Genomic DNA, 21,270 nt, shown 5'->3' on the forward strand with positions numbered 1-21,270 from the left:
ACGGCAGTGATTTGGTTTGTGTGGGAAAGTACATTTATATTTATGCGTTTGGCAGATGCTTTTTTTCCAAAGCAAAGTACAGCTCAGAGTAAACATACATTAGAATAACATAACATTTTCCAGACCGACTGATCTAGAGAGCTAATGTAAAATGATCCTAATTATATCCCTTAAAATTCACAGCTTAATTCAATTCAGTTCAATTTATTTCTATGGAGCACATTCCTCACACGAGTGAGGCTAAATAGAGGGCTCAACGAAGGATCCGAAGACATAATACAAATAAAAAAGGTTGTCTGTACATTAAATTACTTCAAGAACTATATTAGTTATTAAAGCTGAAAGTAGGCCAAAAATTCAAAACTAATGAATAAAAACTCAGATATGCAAGTGCTGTCAAATGAACATACTTGTTATAAAAACATGAAGCAGTCAAATTTATACTGGAAATGTACCTTTTAAAAAACCGATTTTGGCTCTAACACTTTTAATGAGTTTATTTAACGTTTATTTAACATAGTGAACACTTACTAGCCTATCAGTAAAAGGAAAGGTTGTATGTCTCCCCAAAATTTGAAATCACAGTTTTGGCCCAAGCAAGATGTCTCGTTTGCATCGCATTTATGTTTTATGTTTTATACATTTGCAACAGGGTGGTTGGGAAGGCTGAGGTGTAAAGAGGTACCTTGAAAGATTTCTTGTGCTTGGCATGTCTAGATGCAATGCATACAGCTGGTTATTGAAAAAGCATTTTACTGGTAGTGATTCTATTTTTTAAATCTATCTAGAAAGAAGGAAAGGGGGGCGCAGTGTTGCCGCGGATTTGACTGGGTCCTGCTCTCTCGCGGGTCTGGGGTTTGAGTCCTGCTTAGGGTGTCTTGTGATGGACTGGTTTCCCGTCCTAGGTGTGTCCCTTCCCCCCCTCCAGCCTTGCACCCTGTGTTGCTGGGTTAGGCTCCGGTTCGCCGCGACCCCGCTTGGGACAAGTGGCTTCAGCAAGTGTGTGTGTGTGTGTGTGTGTGTGTGTGTGTGTGTGTGTGTGTGTGTGTGTGTGTGTGCAGAAAGAAGGACATTGTTTTAATGCTTCACTTTTCCTGTTTTGGCTGAAGAGAATGTAATAATACTAAACAGCAATAGAAGTAGCATAAAAGATAACAGAGTTTGTGGGCAGAGGTACAATTTATGTAATGTGGTCTTTGCTGAAGGTAAAATACATTTTTATATTTTACAGCTCGATGACTGTAAAAAAAATACCTTGCCACTATTTTAACTTCATTAACACACACACACACATTTTCAGAACCGCTTATCCCTTACGGGGTCACGGGGAACCGGAGCCTACCCGGCAACACAGGGCGTAAGGCCGGAGGGGGAAGGGGACACACCCAGGACGGGACGCCAGTCCGCCGCAAGGCACCCCAAGCGGGACTTGAACCCCAGACCCACCGAAGAGCAGGACTGCGGTCCAACCCACTGCGCCACCGCACCCCCTACACTTCATTAACATTCATAGCATTTGCGCCACCTTTTCCATATTTGCAGACTGGTCGGCTAAGATAGCAGAAATCTCAGCTCAGCTAATTTCAATATTAGATGCTAACTGGATTAACTAAGTGTAAAGTAATGACAGTTCAGATTGATAATAATTATAAATGTGACCAGAATACAGTATGCCAGTGGAAGCCCTTTCCAGGCAGATCGTAATTACCAGGATGCTTGCTGTGAGGTGTGACTCAACCTAGGTTATACACCACAATCAAATGAGAAGTCACTAATTGTGAGAACTGAATGAACTGGTAATCTTATTTCCAAAGTTTCATTTTGAACAAATCAGTAAGTGAATTAGCTGAACAAACTCAATTACCCCAGACATGAATAATAGGAGTGCTATTTCCTTTCATAGTTATGTAATTGTCATTTCAGAGAAAAAACATTGAATGCAATGATTATTTTGATTGATTATTTTTATTAATAACAGTATGCTACGTCATAATGGTTCACTATTGCTGATTGCTCAAATGACCAAGTGTATATTTAGCTCCATTGCAAATGAACCTTTGAGTCATTGATCATTCAACCTCAAGTGTGGATGAACATGTTAAACAAATCAGTTAAGGAATCATTACACTGAAGAGACGCAAATGACTTGAGTCATTAAAATGAAATAATGCTACGGTTTGTTCAGACAGGGTGACACCACCTGCTAAGCTGCTTATGTACATTTATAAGCAAGGAAAACAGACTGTTTGCCACTAAGACAAGGCTTAACGTAGCTTGACATAAAATGATAGTTGTTGGTCTACTTCAAAATAACAGCTTAATGCATTGCAATGCCATCATAAATGTAGGTGTCTGGCATCATAAAAAATGTAAAAAAAATTATCATAACACTTGGGAGATTTGAAGTTTGATTTGAAAATTAAATCAGAGAGTGAGAGACACTGCCATAAACAATTATTTAGGGAGGGCATGCATGGCTTCCTTGTTCCCGGAGGGAAATCTCATGTGTGATGGGACCAGGTTAGCAGACAGTAATGACTCATTTATTTTCATTCTGTAGCCTATCTCCTACCATAAGCTCTCCGATTAGATGAATATCTCAGTATCTGAACTGCGAACTTCCCTAAATAATGCAGTTTGTTTGCTGCAGGAGTTTGTAAGGTTCATATTTCATTTATATAACCTCTTCACCCATCCAATGTACTTCTGCATCTATAGTTCCCTTATTTGAGGGCCTTTTGACTGACTGTGCTGTTGAAAAAATAAACAACAGGCAGGACTGGATCCCCATAATCCACAATCAATGAAAAGCAGCCAAGTTTGTAATGCTCAAATCAGTCTGGGGCAAAATCCTAGTTCAGACAAGCCAAAGCCTCACAAATGGTTCCAAGTACATAATTGCACTTAACTGTCAGGACCAAAGGTTCAGCATGATCCCAGGCTCAGTATCTGTGAAATGTCTGCATAACACAGGGTAACTAATGATTTCATATGATATATGTTCATTTGGCTCGAGCTGGGATGTAATTTAAATTGTGTTCTCCATCCCTATCTGTCAGCTGCTCAATCTCTGTAATCGAGGTGCAATGTTTTTTTTTTACAGCCATACATCATGACAGCACCACAGTTAACTGGAGCAGCTCAATTTTCTTCTCTAGGCTTACACTTTAACTTATCCCCTGAGCAGCAGAAAACCGGTACTTGTGATGAATGGACATCTGCTTTGCTTTTACCTTTCGTACTGTAATGTCTGGAGTGGGTAATCAGAGTAGTCATTTACTTTTACATTTATTCATTTAGCAGATGCCTTTCTCCAAAGTGACATACAGCTGGAATAAAAATCAATGTATACATTGTGTATAACACAACTCTCTACCAACATACTGTACATTTTTTTAAAAAAGTAATGACTAATTTCGGGGTGGTCTTCATTCAAGGGTTTTGTGAGACAAGGCACTGCTGCAGGCCACAATAATCCATGGTTCCATTGAAAATACCATTGGGTCCTATTTAGAAATCTGCCTTGCAACATTGTACCGCAGTGCTCCTATATATGGAGATAGCTGTAGCGTGTTATGGCTCATTATGTGGAGCTGGCAAGCTACCCGATTCTGCCGTCACCAGTGGTCTCTGAGTCATTGTGTGTCTTTGCTGCATACGTAAAAGGGCTTGCGTCCAAGAGGAGAGAACGCCACAGCTGTAGGTGTTGAAGTGCAGCTCACTTACTTATACAGCCATCTTCAGATCTGTTTTAAAAAAAAAACACTTTGAGTCACAGCGGCTTTGAAAAAGATTTAAACTGGAAACAGCAGCATTCTGAGCTGAAAGCTAAAAGAGAAGCAGATTGATTTTACTGATTTTTTATTCTGAATGATAGGATCTGTACATTTTGGCGTACCGCCACATTGCTTTGGTGTCATGGTACTGACGTTTATCGTATAGATGGCCAAAAAACAGGGATGAGAAGAACGGAGTTCTCTGTTCGTTCTGTTTAACCCGACTGTTTGTTCAGGAACACATTAAAAACACCACCTGCTGATGGGAAGGTTTTACTGCAGTCTGTTGAGATCAGTCAAGTCACGTCAAGAGGCTTTACTGTCATTTGAACCATATACATCTGGTACAGTATCCAGTGAAACGAAAAACGTTCCTCCAGGACCGCGGTGCTACATGAAACAACACAACACAGTCAATGCCATTTTGAGAAGAAATTGACCTTATTGGATCAGACCCACACACACACACACACGCACGCGCTCACATGTATAGAGCTTAGTAACAAATCTAATTTGTACCCATGTTAAATATAAATATACTACTGGATAGCGTTGTCTTTTTTCCATCCCACTGATTGATTTTGGCTCTACTTGCAGTGATGAATATGTGGGTATCATTCTATATGACAGAGAGAATTCTGGCTACAACAGGAACTTAAAACCGAAGGCAACTCTATGGCATTAAGTATTGTCTTGCTGAAGATGCGCTGTGGCTCTGCCAGCACAGGGCTACGACACACTAGTCATTAACCAATCCATTGTTACACAGAGTCTTCCTTCAGAAGTACTGTGGCAGGTGGTGGGCTGCTTGAAGGTTTTTGAGAACAATCCTGTAACACCATGATTAGCGGTACCACATATTCTGCTTTTCGATCTTTTTATGACTTACAGCTCAGCACCTGACACAGAGCCACATGTACGTAAATCATGGTGACTAATATGCGTAATGACCAGTCACTTGTGATTATCCCACGTACGGTTTTCTTCCAGGGTACCACTGACATAACATAAAGTACTCTCTTTTGAGGTGATAGGATATTTTAATGAATATGATTTCAAATTTGCATTGTAATAAGACTGCTGTCTAACATTGTGAAAGCCAAGTGTCTATGCTTTAGGGCTCTAAAGACAATTGTACTATTTGCACTATATGCAGGAACATCCAGGAGATGCTGAGCAATGGAAACATTCCCCAGATATCAAAATACTGGCATGTAATGTAATGTATTATCTAACAGTGTAGTTAAAAAAGGCCTCATAATTTATTAAGCCCTAATTTGCATTGTTATATTTGTCTTCTGTCCTGGGAAACATTCAGTCGTTTTCATCTAATAGATGTTATTTAAATTCCATTGCCCAGGGCTGATGGGTAAACCTTTGTCCTTTTTTATCTTGGCTCCTAATTGTTTTGTTGAAAATTAATTGTTCCAAGGTAATTATTTGGCTCATAAGTCCATCTATCCTGGTACTTCTGACATAAATGAGTCAAATAACGGTAACTAAATTGTGAAAGACTTAAGGGCATAAATTACTTACTTATGATGCATCCTATTAAATTTTAATCTCTTCCCCAAGGAAATCATTGATATTTTATTTGAATCTTATCAACACAATAACAATGGAAAGAAAGCATAGAGAAAATAAACACAGAACACAGTTTACTCTCTATGACTGGTCAACATGTATGTATATGTATAAGTTTATATACATGAATATGTCAATGTTTAGTGTAGTTTATGTCTTTTCAAAATACACACACACACACACACACACACACACACACACACACACACACACACACACACACACACACGTTTTCTGAACCGCTTGCCCCAGACGGGGTCACGGGGAACCGGAGCCTACCCGGCAACACAGGGCGTAAGGTCGGAGGGGGAGGGGACACACCCAGGACGGGACGCCAGTCCGTCGCAAGGCACCCCAAGCGGGACTCGAACCCCAGACCCACTGGAGAGCAGGACCTGGTCCAACCCACTGCACCACCGCGCTCCCCCTTTCAAAATACAGAATACTCAAAATATGGCATTATGTTTCTACAAGTGTCTCCAGGGGCAGCTGGTAGTGTAGTGATTAGTGCCACTGCCTTTGTGTCCAAGGCTTCAGGTTTGAATCCCACCTCCAGCTCTTGTACACTGAAGCAATGTGTTAACACGAAAATTGCCCAGCTGTATAAATTGATCACTAGCTGTATGTAGCTTACCATTATACAGTACTTTGGAGAAAAACATTAGCTAAATCTCCTCAGTTCATTAATACGATTAATGGGTTTTTGTTTGTGTCATTTTAATAATGAAAACGACACATTCAGTCTAAATATTAAGTATAGTTAAGTAATAATACACAAAATATTTTTCATAAAGCTTTTAATTATATGTAATAACAAATTATAAAACCTCAGTACCAGGGGTTTCCTGGGATGCCTTAACATTAACTTTGACCTTTGACAACAAAGAAATTTATTTCTGATTCTGATCTTATTTTTGACACTGTTAATATGTTGCTGTATCCCTGAGCGACTTCCTTCCTTCAGTTTATCTGTCCAAGAAGGTCACATATTAAGAGTCTCGTATTGATTAAACCTGCTAATTCATTTAAGAATAGACCTCTCTTTCTTACTCTAATCCTTTCTAATGTCATCACATTTACATTTATTCATTTAGCTGACACTTTTCTCCAAAGCGACTTACAGTGTTAGTCTACTTACAATTATTTATATTTTATTTTACAATTTATTTATTTATTTTAGTCTACCCACATTTATTATTTACCCATTTGCACAGCTGGGCAATTTTACTGGAGTAATTTATGATAAGTACCTTGCTCAATAATGCTACAGCCAGAAGCGGGAATCAGATGTAAACCCTTCCGATCCAAAGGTAGCACCTTTAACCACTACACTACCAGCTGTCACCATCATACAGCTGCCCCTGAAAGAGTCTTGAGGATCCAAATTATGAGCAAAGGAATTAAATGACCCCTATGGTTTAACCCTGAATCACATTTATTCATACACAGATCAATACAGGTATTTAAAATGTGAATAATCTGATCGCTGCTGTGTTTGTTCCAAAACAGGTAATTACTGTGTGTAACATTTGATTCCCAGGGGTCTGGTTCACAAAGAGAAACCCAGCACCTCCCCTGCTCGGCCTAATTAACTTATGGTTAATCCTTCCTGATTGCGATAACAAGCCACGGATGGGTTGTGAACACATCTCATCCTGTGTTCAGATAATGTCAATCATTTGCCATCCTTTAACGCAAAATGCACTCAAACCCCCTTGAACTGCAAACAAAGCGCTTGTGCCTGTGGCAGCTGGCAGGCTTTGATAAGGGAAACTTTTCCAGGCCTTTGCTCCATTTCTCCGGAAGGTTCTGACATGACAAAACACACATCCTCTGGATAAAACTAGTTCACACCTTCGTTCACGCAGGGAAAGGTCCAAATTTTCATGAGAAATAAGAAGATAAACTGCAAGGAACTAAAAAACAGATGGACATGCGAGCTTGTTCCAGTTGCCATGGGAACGTGTAAGAATTTCACAAGGTATTTTTTAGAGACGAAAGATTCTAGAAAGCGTGCAATTGATCAGTCCTGCATGAGTATGGAGTAAACAGGTGGTTCAGGTGTTTGGAATATGTCATGTTGCATTTTAAAATCGTGTCTCCATTATGATGTTTTTGTCAGATGAAGGCGTCCTCCACACTGGAAACTTCTTAAATTCGTTTGATATCTGAAGAACGGTTTTGCCCTTCGTTTCAGGTATGAGAAAAAAGAAGAAGAGTGCAGCCGCCAGACAAGTGGCGACACTGAGTACAAAGCAGAAAGACTTCAGAAAGTTCTGGAAAAAAAAAGCAGTGAGTTACTAATTGTATGTACGACACTTTACTCACTACTGTTCAACTGCTTGTCCAGGTCAGGCTCACGGTGGTCCAGAGCCAGGAACATTGATCTGCCTGGTACCTAATTAACAGGCGCACTGATGTGACTGGTAACTAATTACAAGCTAATATTTCACGAGAGGTTAGCTAGTGGTTAAAGTGTTATAATACCCAGAAGAAAGACACATGACTGAGATTGCTTCGTCATCCACCAAGCTGCAGAAATAGCGTGGAAAATCCATGGAAGTTACTAGAGCTGCTCCACATAAAGGCACCCTCAGAGAATAGTAGGATGGAATGAAACTCACAAGCAAGAACGGGAAGACTGTTCCTATGACCCAGAATTCAAACCAGCGGAGACACCCAACGAGGGCGAAGGCGGCAGGTCGATGGGACTGCACAAAACTTTCGTGAATAAAGGGTATAACCACTCCAGCTGGAAGAGAAAAGATGGGCCAGTTATGCACCCGTACAGCAACAGAACTGACTCACTTGCACTCGTGTGTCCTGTTCCGTGTGCCATGTAACATAAGTGTTGTTATGTGTCACCTATCGATTAGAGAGCCTGTCGAACTACATTTAATGTGGCACTTACTTGTGTTTCACGTACAGGTGGTCCCCGATTTACGATGGGGTTTTGTTCTGAGAAGCCATATCGTAAGTCGAAAATATCGTAAGTCGAAAATGCATTTAATACATCTAACCTACCGAACATCATAGCCTAGCATACGTGTGATGGATATTATGGGCTTGCCGCCTTCACACTGGGCAATTATCTTCACTTTCTTCTCAAGAGTAATTGCCTTCCTCTTCTTCTTCCCACCAGTAGCAAGAGACACAGATGAGCATTTCTGTGACATTACAGATGCACAAAACACAATCGCGTGGCAGACTGGGAGATGCGGCTTGCTGCCGCTGCCCAGCATCGCAAGAGAGTATCACATCGCATATCGCTTGCCCGGGAAAAAAATCAAAATTCAAAATTCGAAGTACGGTTTTTACTGAATGTCTATCGGCAGCTCACTATCGTAAAGTTGAAAAATTGTAAGTCGAACCATTGTAAGTCGAGGAGCATCTGTATATGTTTCATGCATTTTATACTGCAGCCATTCCCAAAGGTATGATGGGTTTTTCCTCTTGCTCTTCATCTTCTTTCGGGTTTAATACAATAATTGTTTTAATCCAGCACGAAAATTCGTTAGATTTACTTGAATAACGCGCATTTACCGAATGGCAACTGACAACGAGAACTGAGAGAGATGCTGTGATGCACAGAATGCTGGGATGTCTGATGGTCACTGTCGTACGCACACAGCCGTTAGCACTGGCTAACTAAATTTATACAGGTTTTTTTCGCTCGTATGTACGGATGGTTGTAAGCGGCATAGGTCGTATGTAGGGGAGAGGCTGTAAAAGCCTGATAGATACACAGTTTAAAATGTTAAAAATAGCAAAGTTTTGTTGCAAGATCAAATAATGTCACTTCTTGTAGGGCACTGGAAAATTCTAGTCTGCGTTTAGTTAAGGAATTGGCAGGGAATTCTGTAAAAATCTGTACCTACCTGCTCCACCACCATGAAATATGACAAAAAGAAATACCAAGGCAACTGTGCAGTACGGGATCCAATATGTGCTGTCCTAAAATAAATTGAAAATTAAAATGCATTTGTTTGGTATGCAGAGAAACAACTTAACATTGACATTTATTATAATAACTACAGTACTGAGATAAATGTGGTACAGTGAATAAGTTCTAATATTGGGTGTTGTGTATAAGCCATTGGCACAGCAGTACCACACCGTGGCCTGTCTTACAATTTATTGATTTTACCATGTAGAATTATTAGATGTGCTTCTTCATCCTCAGCAACCAGAACACAGTAGTAACTGAGGAGAAATCAGTTTTTTTTTTTTAAAGGACAGCAGAGAATACCTTTAAACAGACAGCCTGAGATACGCCCATTTGCTTTATAAGAATTTGAATTTGCAAGAGATTTCATTTAATACCCCTACTTCATCTTATGAGGCATTTCTTTGCATTTGTGAGGCTGAGTTTGGATTTCATGTCTCCTGACAGCTAAGTGCTGCAAGACCAGAGCCATCATGAGGTTGTCTTCTCAGTGATAATTTCTCATTTTTCGTTATGTTCTCACCCTCCATCAGTCCTCATTTGCTAGTTTCACCTGTTACAATCTCAGTGAGCGTGACCTTGTTTGGACGGTCCAAACCATGTCCACTTGTTCATGGAGTGTCAATTTATTCATGCTGTCTTCATTGATTTCTTTGGTCTTTAGTGTCCTCTATTGTTTTTCCATTAAGGGTTTAAGTGGGTGACCCCATTTGCTGACCCACTGGACACTCACCTTGAAAGTTAGCGTGACTGTGATGAGGGCCATGATTACAGACAGTGACCCAAAAGCTCTCCAAAGCAAGGCCCTCCTCCCCATGTTCTCAATGAGAAAACCCTGTGCAGACAGAAACGTTCTCAATGAGAAGTCCTTGTACAGACAAACACGTTTGCAATGAGAATGCCCAATGCAGACAATCATGTTCTTGACAAGAAGTCACTATGCAGACAAACATATTCTCCATGAGAAGGTTCTGTGCAGAGAAACATGTTCTTGGAGAGAAGGCTCCCTACAGATACATGGGATGGTTGCCATGATAAGCCAGCTATCACACATAGACAATTCCTTCCTGCCAAACTCAATGCTGCATGTTCTCTGGGACTCACACATGTGACAGAGGTGGTGACTTCAGAGATTCCCAGGCCCAGAGTGACATAGGGTATCTTGTCCAGTGGGACACCGGCCTCCGTGAAGATGCTGAAGGTAAACACATTGACCTGGAGTGGCATCAAGAAAGACGTGAATGTCAAGCCCTATAGGTCAGCACTGCACTGCCATTCTTTATGGCAGTTCCACCGCATGCATATCTTATCACACCAGATATATTTTTACTCTTACTGGCTGTTTCACAGTGTAAATGTGTACAATAGCAGTCAAAAGTTTGAGTACACTTGCTGTAAACTTTTTTCAACAGGCATTCGGTGAACAGGTTTCATTCAGAAATGGGCTCCCACGTCTTCCCAGCTCTTTTTCAGAAAATTCCAGAAATATAGAACATTATGGCTGCACATGTGTACTCACACTTGTCACTGGTACTGTACCTCTTGTGTATATGATACTCTACGAATGCTCCTGACTGAGTAAATGTTTATGTGGACTGAGAGTTCTCCACGTTGGAGGAAGAACAATCCATGTTCACCACAGAGCTGCCGGAGAGATGCATGGAGATGCTGATGACCACCACAGTGATGACCTGCCAGCGCACACTTCTGTCCCTCAGTAGTTCCAACATGTTTTTGGTGTGCTTTCCTCTTATGGCAGCCTGCTCTAGCAACATCTCCTCAATCTCCACTTTGTAGTTGCCTTCACCCCAGAGCGACTGAAGGGCTACAGGAAAACAACATTAATGCCATTGCATCGTCTTCATGTCATTACTACATCTCATCGTTTTATATTAACTTTTATAGAAGAATAAATCCATGCTGAATTACCATGTAGTGCCATTACAAAACAAAAACAAAAGTGCTACAGTAACACCTTCTCTTTAGTAATAACTTCTGAATAAACACAGTTACCAACAAATTATACTTTTTTGGTAGGAATTCATAAAATATTACTGTCTATAACAAAATAATTTAAAGTAAAACAATACTCTGGCTCACACACACACACACATTTTCAGAACCGCTTGTCCCATAGGGGGTCACGGGGAACCGGAGCCAACCCGGTAACACAGGGCGTAAGGCCGGAGGGGGAGGGGACACACCCAGGACGGGACACCAGTCCATCACAAGGCACCCCAAGCGGGACTCGAACCTCAGACCCACCAGAGAGCAGGACTGTGGTCCAACCCACTGCACCCCGTACTCTGGCTCATGATACATTTTTTTGTTAATTTATTTGTAATTTTAATTCCTTTATCAGTCCAAAATTTCTGCATTTGCAGACTGAAAGCGACCTGTATTGAGGCATTCAATGCACCCGAAGCGAAAGGAGACAGAGTGAAGAGTACATTACTGTTTCTACTGAGCTCGTTTCCACAGTGTTTAGAGCTCGTGTCCGGTGTTTGTGTTGATGATAAACAAAGACGACAAACAATGCACATGTTTATAGGACACATCTGTCAACAGCTGGGATTGTGGAGACAACACATTTTTGTTTTCATCCATCCAGTCATTTTAAATGAATTTAAATTCTTATATTGCTTGAAGTTAATAAGAAAGGTAATAAATGTCTTTCAGAGTTTTTTTTTAATTATTACAGATTTACCTGATGTTCTTACGAAACCTATCCATGAAAAAATTCTGTATCTGTATTATTGCACTGTTATTGGCTACATATTAGTGGTAAAAATAACAGTGGATTTCTAAAGAAATCAAGTTATGAACAGAATCCTGGTGCCAATTGTGATTTTACAGTGAGGAGCCACTGTATAGTTTTTTGTTTCTTCTCTAGACAATGTCCTCCATAACGGTGAAATGCTATAGTGGTCTGTTTGCCTACTGGTGCAAAGGATGTGATCATTTTCATGAATTCTCCATTAGGCTGTTCATGCAAAAAGTTCTACAGGGGTTCAACTCTATGCAAGTATGAGAGACCAAAAACCTACCTTTCCTGCACAGTTCCTTATCATTCCTCTCAATCACTAGGTATCTTGGTGCCTCTGGGAGGAACGGCAACAGAAGCAGGTGAACCACTGCGAAACATGAGCTGAAGCTGAGCAGGATGTGCCATAGATGCTCACGTCCCAGAAGCTCCCTGAACAAGAACAGAGAAGTACTGTAAACACAGGCTGCTAATTTTTTTATTAAAAATGAATATATCCATCCATCCATCCATCCATATTCTAGACCAGGATGCCAGTATATTGGCATTACATTATTTTCAAAGAGAGATTTTTCATTGTTTATCTGCAGAATATGTTCAGATCTTTTAAACCTGGTTCCTTAATGCGAATTCCAGCTTCTGCATTTGTTTTGGCTGCACACTATTAGTCAAAATGTCTATCAGCCAGAGATTACCCCAGGCCAATAAACTGTCCACAGAATTTGCCCATTGAGAAGAAGGTGGCTGCCGTCAGAATCACCATTCCTCTCACTTCCTTCAGGCAGCTCTCACCCAGATATATTGATTGAACATTGACACCCAACCCTGTAGGTGCAAAAACAGCAAGTAGTCTGATAATTTGGAAAAAAAAAAAGATCACAAGAGACCCAAACTAATGAAATTTTTAAAAAAACACTTCACATTAGTTTTTTTTCCACTACTGTTTACTAAATTCTTTCCAATGACTCTAACAAAGCGATGAAGGTTTTCACTTCTCTTTTAAGAATCGGTTCATAAGCGTTATTTGTTCTTGAAAAGCGTTTTACCACTAGTTTCAAAACGAACATTGTTTTATGCTAAAACAACACCAAATCACATAAAATGTGTCCTTTTGTCCCAATACAAAAAACATAACAGCAGAGGCAAAAATAGCTGAAAACAATATAAATGAATTGATGCTCAGTGGACAAGTGGACATGGTTTGGACAGTCCAAATGGCCATGATCAGTAAAAGCATAACAAGTTAAACTAGCAAACAAAGGGTTAATGGAGGGTGAGACAAACAATAACACAGAAGAAGACCTCATGGTGGCTCTAGTGTCACACCTCTCAGCTGTTGGGAGGCTCTGCAAAATCCCCCAAAAATGTGGTTCTTCTAATTTACATGTTGCTTTTTTAAAGGACTTGCATAACTCCTTGCTTTTTTCCATTCTCTTTATGTGTGAACTCACAGCGTGCCTGCATCAGTACAAAACATTCATTCTATAGTCATAGTACATTTCAAAGTAATTGTGAAGTTAATTTCCTTACCTGCCGATAATCCATATAAGAATCTCGCAATGAAAACCATTTCAAAAGATTTTGCGGTTTTACTTGTCAACATAAATATAGCCGCAGTGATGCTTATGACATTATTCCAAATCATGGCTCTCTTTCTACAACAAAGAAGGAGCAAAAGTTTATAATCCTTGGACAAAACAGAAGAAACTGTGTTGTGTTGTTTTCTATCTATCTATCTATATAATGCTGTGAGACATATTTGTTATGGATTTATTTTAGGATACAACAATTTTGAAGCCCTTGAATACAATTCTTTTCCAACTTCATTGTCTTATAACTGTGTTTCTTCAGTACTGGTCTGCACATGTGTGACAGACCTACATAGTGAAGAAAATGTTTTCATTGTCATAATTTGTGTTTTGAAACATATTATGAATGTATGCATCTCACCTTCCAAATTTGGCTGTTATAAAACTGACACTCAGACTTCCAGCAAAGCCACCCAGACCATAAAAGCCGACAACGGACGACCAGAGGAACGTGGCGACACCGTCCTTGATCGGCTGCTCATAGCGCTCCTCCCAGGTCTTATTAATAAAATCTTTAATATACTGCAGACACAGAGTAGCACACAAGAGGATATTACTGTAAGGACACTAGCAGCACATGGACCATGTTGTGTTTCTGACAGCAAGAGGAGGAAAACAAAAAAAAACTCTCACCATTGAGGGTGAGCTGATAACCGTGATTTGATATCCATGCTGAAATGATCCTCCTATTCCAAGGACGATAATTAAAAGCAGTGCTTTCCCATGCATCTGAAATTGGAAACATTAAAAGAAGTGGGCTCCATTTGTAATCTCTACTGTTTTTGGGGACATGGAAATTACTAGACATTTCAGACATAGTCAGGTGTGAATAACGAAAACTTTGAGGTGCCTCAACTCTTCATTTTCCTTCGCCACATACGGCAACAGGTAAAGAGCACTTTGCTCATGATATAACAAATGATATTACTCATTAAACCTTGGATTTCACTGACTAGCTGAATATTTACAATACCTTAAAAGTAAAATGATAGCAGAACACTGCAGCATGGTGGTGCAGCAGGTAGCACCGCTTCCTTGGAGCTGGTAGGCTGTCGGTTCAAATCTGGCTCAGTCTGTATAGAGCTTGTATATTCACCGTATGTTGTGTGGGTTTCCTCCCACAGTCCAAAGACATGTGTTTCTGGTGAACAGGTAACTTAAGATTGCTCATAGTGTGTGCATGCATGAGTAACTGTGTGTGTGTGTGAATGCCCTGCAATGGACTGGCATCCCAGCCAGCTGGATACCCTGTGTGTCTAGGAAACGATGCTGGACCACCATGCCCTGGCACTGGACAAGTTGATAAAGGACAATTTGACCCCCTACTGGTCATAAACAATGGTTGGATAGATAAAGTTGGAACAGAACATGAGTGCCAGTTAGGCAATGGTGTGAATGTTAGTCTTTTTAGCCCACTTACCTTTTTACCCCTTCCTCAGACGCATGACTGTTGAGTGGTGCAAGCTGTTAAAAAGCACCCATTTGTAACCCAATTAAAAGTAAACCTATCAAACTAAATTCACTGCATTTTTCACCTGGACCTGAAGATTGAGGTTTACATTTACATTTATTCATTTAGCTGATGCTTTTCTCCAAAGCCACTTGCAATGTTAATGTACCTTGTATCTATTTACCTATTTATACAGCTGGGTAATTTTACTGGAGCAATTTAGGGTAAGTACCTTGCTCAAGGGTACTACAGCTATAGGTGAGATTCAAATCTGCAACCTTTGGGTCCAAAGGCAGCAGCTCCAAGATTCATTGCTTTGTTAAATCACACCATATTTCCATTTTTGCACCATAGTTCCATCTAAGATGATAGTCTACAAATATCTTAAAAATGTTAGATTCCTGAGGGTGCGGTGGCGCAGTGGGTTAGACCGGGTCCTGCTCTCTGGTGGGTCTGGGGTTCGAGTCCCCCTTGCGACGGATTGGCGTCCCGTCCTGGGTGCGTCCCCTCCCCCTTAAGCCTTGTGCCCTGTGTTGCTGGGTTAGGCTCCGGCTCGCCGCGATCCCACTTGGGACGAGCGGTTTCAGACAGTGTGTGCATAGACTGAATTACTTTTAGTAGAACACATATAAAATGTTTAATACCACAGTCTTCAGCTGAAAACTGTATAACTCTGCTAATTATTATTAAAAATATATTTAATTATACTATATACATCTCATCTTGAACAATTAAAGTGCACATGTAGGTTTGCGTTCATAAAATAACACAGAGTCCGAATAGTAGTAATGGTCATATGTGAAATGGGAAACCTTTAGAAGAAATTAATAAGCATACAATAATACTGACACCTTATGATGTGTTATATTATTAAGTCATTATTTAGATCCAACTGTTTAAATTAAATAGGAGGTGCGGTGGCGCAGTGGGTTGGCCCACAGTCCTCCTCTCCGGTGGGTCTGGGGTTCGAGTCCTGCTTGGGGTGCCTTGCGATAGACTGGCGTCCCGTCCTGGGTGTGTCCCCTCCGGCTTTGTGCCCTATGTTACCGGGTAGGCTCCGTGACCCCATGTGGGACAAGCGGTTCAGAAAATCATGTGTATGTGTTTAAATTAATGTATATATAATGGTCAAATATTTGCAGGCAAATTGCATTTAGTAAAAAAAAGATGTTTCCTTACCAGTTTCCTCAGCTTATGTTCCATTTCTGCTAAACTAAGCAACTTGCACTTGAGTTGTGCCGAACAACATTGATTTGCACAAAGCTCACCTCTCAGTTTTGTGCTCTGTTAATATGTAGAGAAATAAGATTAATTTTTTATAGAATCTGATGCAACCTGCGAGCCAGCATCGCACGGAGGGCGGCGACTCACGTGTACACAGACTGATGTTAAAAAAGCATAAACTGGTATTTTATACTTTTCCAGTAATAATCAACTTTCTTCTCACTTGTCTCAAGCGCGGCGCTCTCAGCGTTCAGCGCTGTGCTTTACTTCACCGCAACATGGCACTAGAGTCTCTGTGTGTTTCGCGTTTCCTTTTGTTCGTACTTTTTGTCTCAGAGGGGCCACCGTAGCACCGGAAGTTCTTTGTAGTCCGTTCGCCTATTTGCACGGAAGACAGAGCGGAGCGCTTACGGTTTGGTGATATCCGATTGCTGAAATGCCGTTAGAAAACTTAGAAGAAGAAGGTTTGCCTAAAAACCCCGATCTGAGAATAGCGCATCTCAAGTTTTTGCTTACGCTAGACGGACGAAAGCAAGATGCAAAAGTTGTTGCGGAGCTCATGGAAGCTATTAAAGAAAACAGTAAGTGCTGAAAGCTGGGCTGTTGCGGTGGCCATTATGTGCCTCGTCATTAAGGCCCGGAATTCATCCTGGGACTCGAGTAGTTCACAGCGCCGCGGCCTGCGCCCAGGGCGTCGGCTTAGATCGGCGGGCCGAGCGCGGTAGCATGTGTGTCACAGTAGCCTTTGTCGCAAATTTTGCATGCAACATACATTCCACCGTAGTTTTTTTATCTTATGAATATGTCGACATTGTAAGAAATGTAAGGCAGAAAATTTGTGTTGTATGTGAAGAATGGTGAGACACCAGTCAGACAGCTAGTGAAAGTTCCATCATGTTTAGGAAAGTATTTTAACTCAAGTAATAGTTGTGCTTCATGCAGAAATATGACGTTGTCTTTCGCACATTTTTGTCCAAAGTGATTTACACTATTATAATAATAATAATAATTATGTTTAGGTGATCTAATCACTGATTCCTTTTTTCCAAGGCAAAAAATAAAAATGTTTGCCACATAAGATCATGTGTTGTCCATTTATGCATCAGGGTGGTTTTTACTGGATCAGCTACATAAGGTCCTCAGGTGGATTGGTGACCCAAAGTCACCCAGTTTGTGTTTGTGTGTGTGTGTGTGTGTGTGTGTGTGTGTGGGGGGGTGTGTTTCACTAGTGTATAGATGAGTGACTCAGTGTAAGTAGTGTATCTTCCAGTGTAAATCACTGCGGTGAATAGCGTGTGCGGGCTGATAGTAACACTACATAGAGTTCATTGAGGTGATCTGGAGAAAAGCTCCTGCTAAATGAATAAATGTAAATGTAATTGCGAAATAAGTTTAACCGCTATTGCACCTGCAGCCCTAAAAATGTTTAATTTCAAAAGATCCACCTATAGCTGGATCCAATTGTAAAGATTAAGAAGGAAGATAAAAATCCAGATGGCAGCACCAAATTATAAAAAAAGTTAGTCTTTTGTAAAGAAATGAGGATTAAGAAGATGGTTCTCATTTTCATGTAAAGATTTAATGTTGCGTGCCTTTTTTTTTACAGACATGGCACCTTACTACGAGGCTTTGTGCAAGGAGCTCAAGTGGCAGGTGGACACGGACCTGCTGAGCAGGATGAAAAAGGCCAACGAGGAAGAGCTGAAGCGTCTGGACGAGGTCCTGGACGACGCAGAGAAGAATCTTGGAGAGAGTGAAATCCGAGATGCCATGATGGCCAAAGCAGAGTACCTTATTCGCATCGGCGATAAGGTGCACTGCTTGAACCCGTTGTGTAGCTTTTCATAAAACTGTTTTTAAAAAAAAAAAAAAGACCTTAATCGTAGTTAATATACCCTGATAAATACCCGTATGGATTTTTAGCAGTTGATTTGCTACTCGCTCCTAAACTTTGACCATTTTTGTTTTACAGGAGGGAGCTTTGACTGCTTTCAGAAAGACCTATGACAAGACTGTGGCCCTCGGACATCGACTCGATATTGTGTTCTACCTGCTGAGGATCGGTCTGTTTTACATGGACAATGACCTCATTACACGCAACACTGAAAAGGCAAAGAGGTAAGAGAACAGCAGCTTTTCACTATTCCGCACAGACGTTTTCCTCCACAGTTAGTGCACCTCGCCATACTGGTAGCGTGTATTACATCATATAGTAGGTCTTAATAAAATACTTCTCAGAAAGCTGAAAATTTCAGTTATGTGGATCACAGCTGTACTAATCCTTCACCACACAATCTCTCTCTTTCCCTCTTGTACAGCCTTATTGAAGAAGGTGGTGACTGGGATAGGAGGAATCGACTGAAGGTGTACCAAGGCCTCTACTGTGTGGCCATCAGGGACTTCAAACAGGCAGCAGAGCTGTTTTTGGACACAGTGTCCACCTTTACATCGTACGAGCTTATGGACTACAAAACGTTTGTCACATACACCGTTTACGTGAGCATGATTGCGCTGAAGCGACCCGACCTCAGAGAAAAGGTAGGCTGATCTTCAGTTTCCGCTCAAGCTCTTGGTCCTTCAGTGCAGCTGCATTTAATGTCTGAACAAACAAACCTGCCCTGACAGAGATGTTTTTTTTTTTTTTTCTTTTTCTTTTTCTTTCTTTTGGTCTGGCTAACTGAACTGATGGTTACATACTGATTAATTTTGAGAACTAACCTGTTATCTGCTTTTTATTTCCTGAATATCAGGTGATAAAAGGAGCAGAAATTCTGGAGGTCCTCCACAGTTTGCCTGCTGTTCGCCAGTACCTGTTCTCACTCTATGAGTGTCGCTACTCTGTGTTCTTTCAGTCACTAGGTGAGTGTGTCCTCCACAAATTCTTTGTACTCCAACAGCCCCCCCATCCCCTCCAAATGGTACCCACTTTATCGGATCTGGTCTGTAAGATTGTTGTATGCAGTGGCTAGTGTGTGACTTGTATATATCCAGACAGTGGTTAACCAATTTATTGGAAAAATGATTGGCATTTTGACATTATCAATATTAACCAGTGAGACCATGGATGTGGATAATTGAAAAGCCTGAAATGATTATAAACGAATGAGTAGCTATGAGGCTGCTGTGGAGCAGAGTGTTGCCAGCCTTGGATGTACCTGGCTGAAAACATGGACCCATTTTTGGCTAACATTAATTTTTTGCTAAAATGTTAAAAACTACACAAGTATTGGGAAAGGCTTCAAAAAGAGATGTTACATTGAAAAGAAAAAATCTAGCATTAACACCGGTAAGGAATAACTTCAATTTTTTTGTTCAGGAACAATGTATTTTTTCCTCTTAAGAAATAATAATTGTAGTTTGATTACCATTTCACTGGGAATTTACCTTGCAGGATGATTTCATGGAACTGATTAAATGTGTTATGTGAAGGATGACTGTACAGCCTTTTGTACCACATTATAAAGTTTTTTTGAGTGCAGACTGTATGAGAGTGATCCTATAGCTAGAGATACTTGTAGGTTGCAGTCAGTTACTAAATTCATTTAAAAGGTTCGGAACATTTTTGGGGATGTACTTTCTGCTCCACTTGTCTTGCTGTTCTTAAGGGGAAAATGTTACTGGTTTTACAATAACTGCAAGATGCTGCTGTTTAATTACAGTTGAAAATGTCATTTTAATTTTATTTCGTTTTTAATCAGATATAAAATGCATCTTAAATTTACATGGTATATCTTTGAACCCTGTACTCTTTAAATGTCTGTCAGCTCTTCAAAAACCTGCATCATCAGTCCGTATCCAGAGCTGTTCGTACGTGAGGAAATGTTGCTCTCGTACCTTTTTAGCTACACTATGCAGTGTGCAAATGATGCATTTTTAACTTTATCCTCCATGCTAACAAGATCTCCTGCCTGTCTTGTGCAGCCACTGTTGAGCAGGAGATGAAGAAGGACTGGCTGTTCGCCCCTCACTACCGATACTATGTGCGGGAGATGCGCATTCTGGCCTACAGCCAGCTGCTGGAATCATACCGCTCGCTGACCCTCGGCTACATGGCAGAGGCCTTCGGAGTGAGCACGGAGTTCATCGACCAGTAAGTCATCGCTCCGTCCGTCTTGATGTTGGGCCTGGGGTCTCATAGTTGTATTGTGTGGGGCAGCAGTATTGGCTGCAAGTTTGGGAATTGTTTTTGATGCTTGTTTTTATTTTTAGGGAACTTTCACGATTCATCGCAGCTGGTCGACTCCACTGTAAAATTGATAAAGTCAATGAAATTGTGGAAACAAACAGGTATGTTGAATTTCAGGTTGCTTTCTGGTGCCGTTTGTTTTAGTTCTTTAGAAAGCAAGATTTGGATAGCTAAAGGTACGCAGAAACTTACGGCAAGTGGGTAAAATTTTACGCCGTACAATATTGTTCCGCATAAATGAATGAAAACAAAGCTAATGTGGAGTGTGCGATTCCCCTACAATGGACTGGTGTCTTGTCCCGTCCAAGCTGCATTGCCTCACGGTTGTGGGATAGACTCGAGTACAACAGCACTGTGAGGACAAGTGGTTACGATTACTAGAGTGCAGTGCAGTGTGTTTTGTGGTACAGTCACAGTATGAAACGCAGCTTTTTCTCAGATGGGGGTTTTTAGATTACAACACACATCTTCAAACTTTGTCTCCATTTCCAGACCTGATAGTAAGAACTGGCAGTACCAGGAGACGATCAAGAAAGGAGATCTTTTGTTGAACAGGGTCCAGAAGCTGTCCAGAGTCATCAACATGTAATGAGTTCCTCTGACGTTACCCTCAGAAGGTGAATGTTGTTTTGCCATGTTATAGGCTGTCTGTCTTGCAAATGTCTTGTGTATATATATTAAATTTTCTCAGAAATTCCTTCCACATTGTGTGTGCTGTAGTGTGCCTGTCAGTGTTTAATTTGAATTACAC

At 40.7% G+C, this 21,270-nt stretch overlaps 2 protein-coding genes across 2 annotated transcripts; one reads left to right on the forward strand and one right to left on the reverse strand.

The window, feature by feature from the left end:
• Positions 1–7,574: 7,574 nt before the first annotated feature.
• slc2a9l1 (solute carrier family 2 member 9, like 1) lies at positions 7,575–16,312 on the reverse strand. Its single transcript, XM_018734072.2, has 11 exons — positions 16,289–16,312; positions 14,293–14,388; positions 14,021–14,181; positions 13,601–13,725; positions 12,766–12,895; positions 12,354–12,502; positions 10,944–11,131; positions 10,411–10,521; positions 10,040–10,141; positions 9,239–9,314; positions 7,575–8,112 (listed from the first exon to the last, which is right to left on the reverse strand). Exons 1-11 carry the CDS (start codon positions 16,310–16,312, stop codon positions 7,820–7,822), a joined length of 1,455 nt encoding a protein of 484 aa, XP_018589588.1. The 3' UTR covers positions 7,575–7,819.
• Positions 16,313–16,710: 398 nt separating this feature from the next.
• On the forward strand, positions 16,711–21,270 carry psmd6 (proteasome 26S subunit, non-ATPase 6). Its single transcript, XM_018734143.2, has 8 exons — positions 16,711–16,914; positions 17,940–18,145; positions 18,306–18,451; positions 18,652–18,871; positions 19,084–19,192; positions 20,255–20,423; positions 20,543–20,620; positions 21,012–21,270. Exons 1-8 carry the CDS (start codon positions 16,770–16,772, stop codon positions 21,106–21,108), a joined length of 1,170 nt encoding a protein of 389 aa, XP_018589659.1. The 5' UTR covers positions 16,711–16,769; the 3' UTR covers positions 21,109–21,270.

Source organism: Scleropages formosus, chromosome 22 (genome assembly GCF_900964775.1).
Source record: "Scleropages formosus chromosome 22, fSclFor1.1, whole genome shotgun sequence".
In the NCBI taxonomy this organism is placed as follows: domain Eukaryota; kingdom Metazoa; phylum Chordata; class Actinopteri; order Osteoglossiformes; family Osteoglossidae; genus Scleropages; species Scleropages formosus.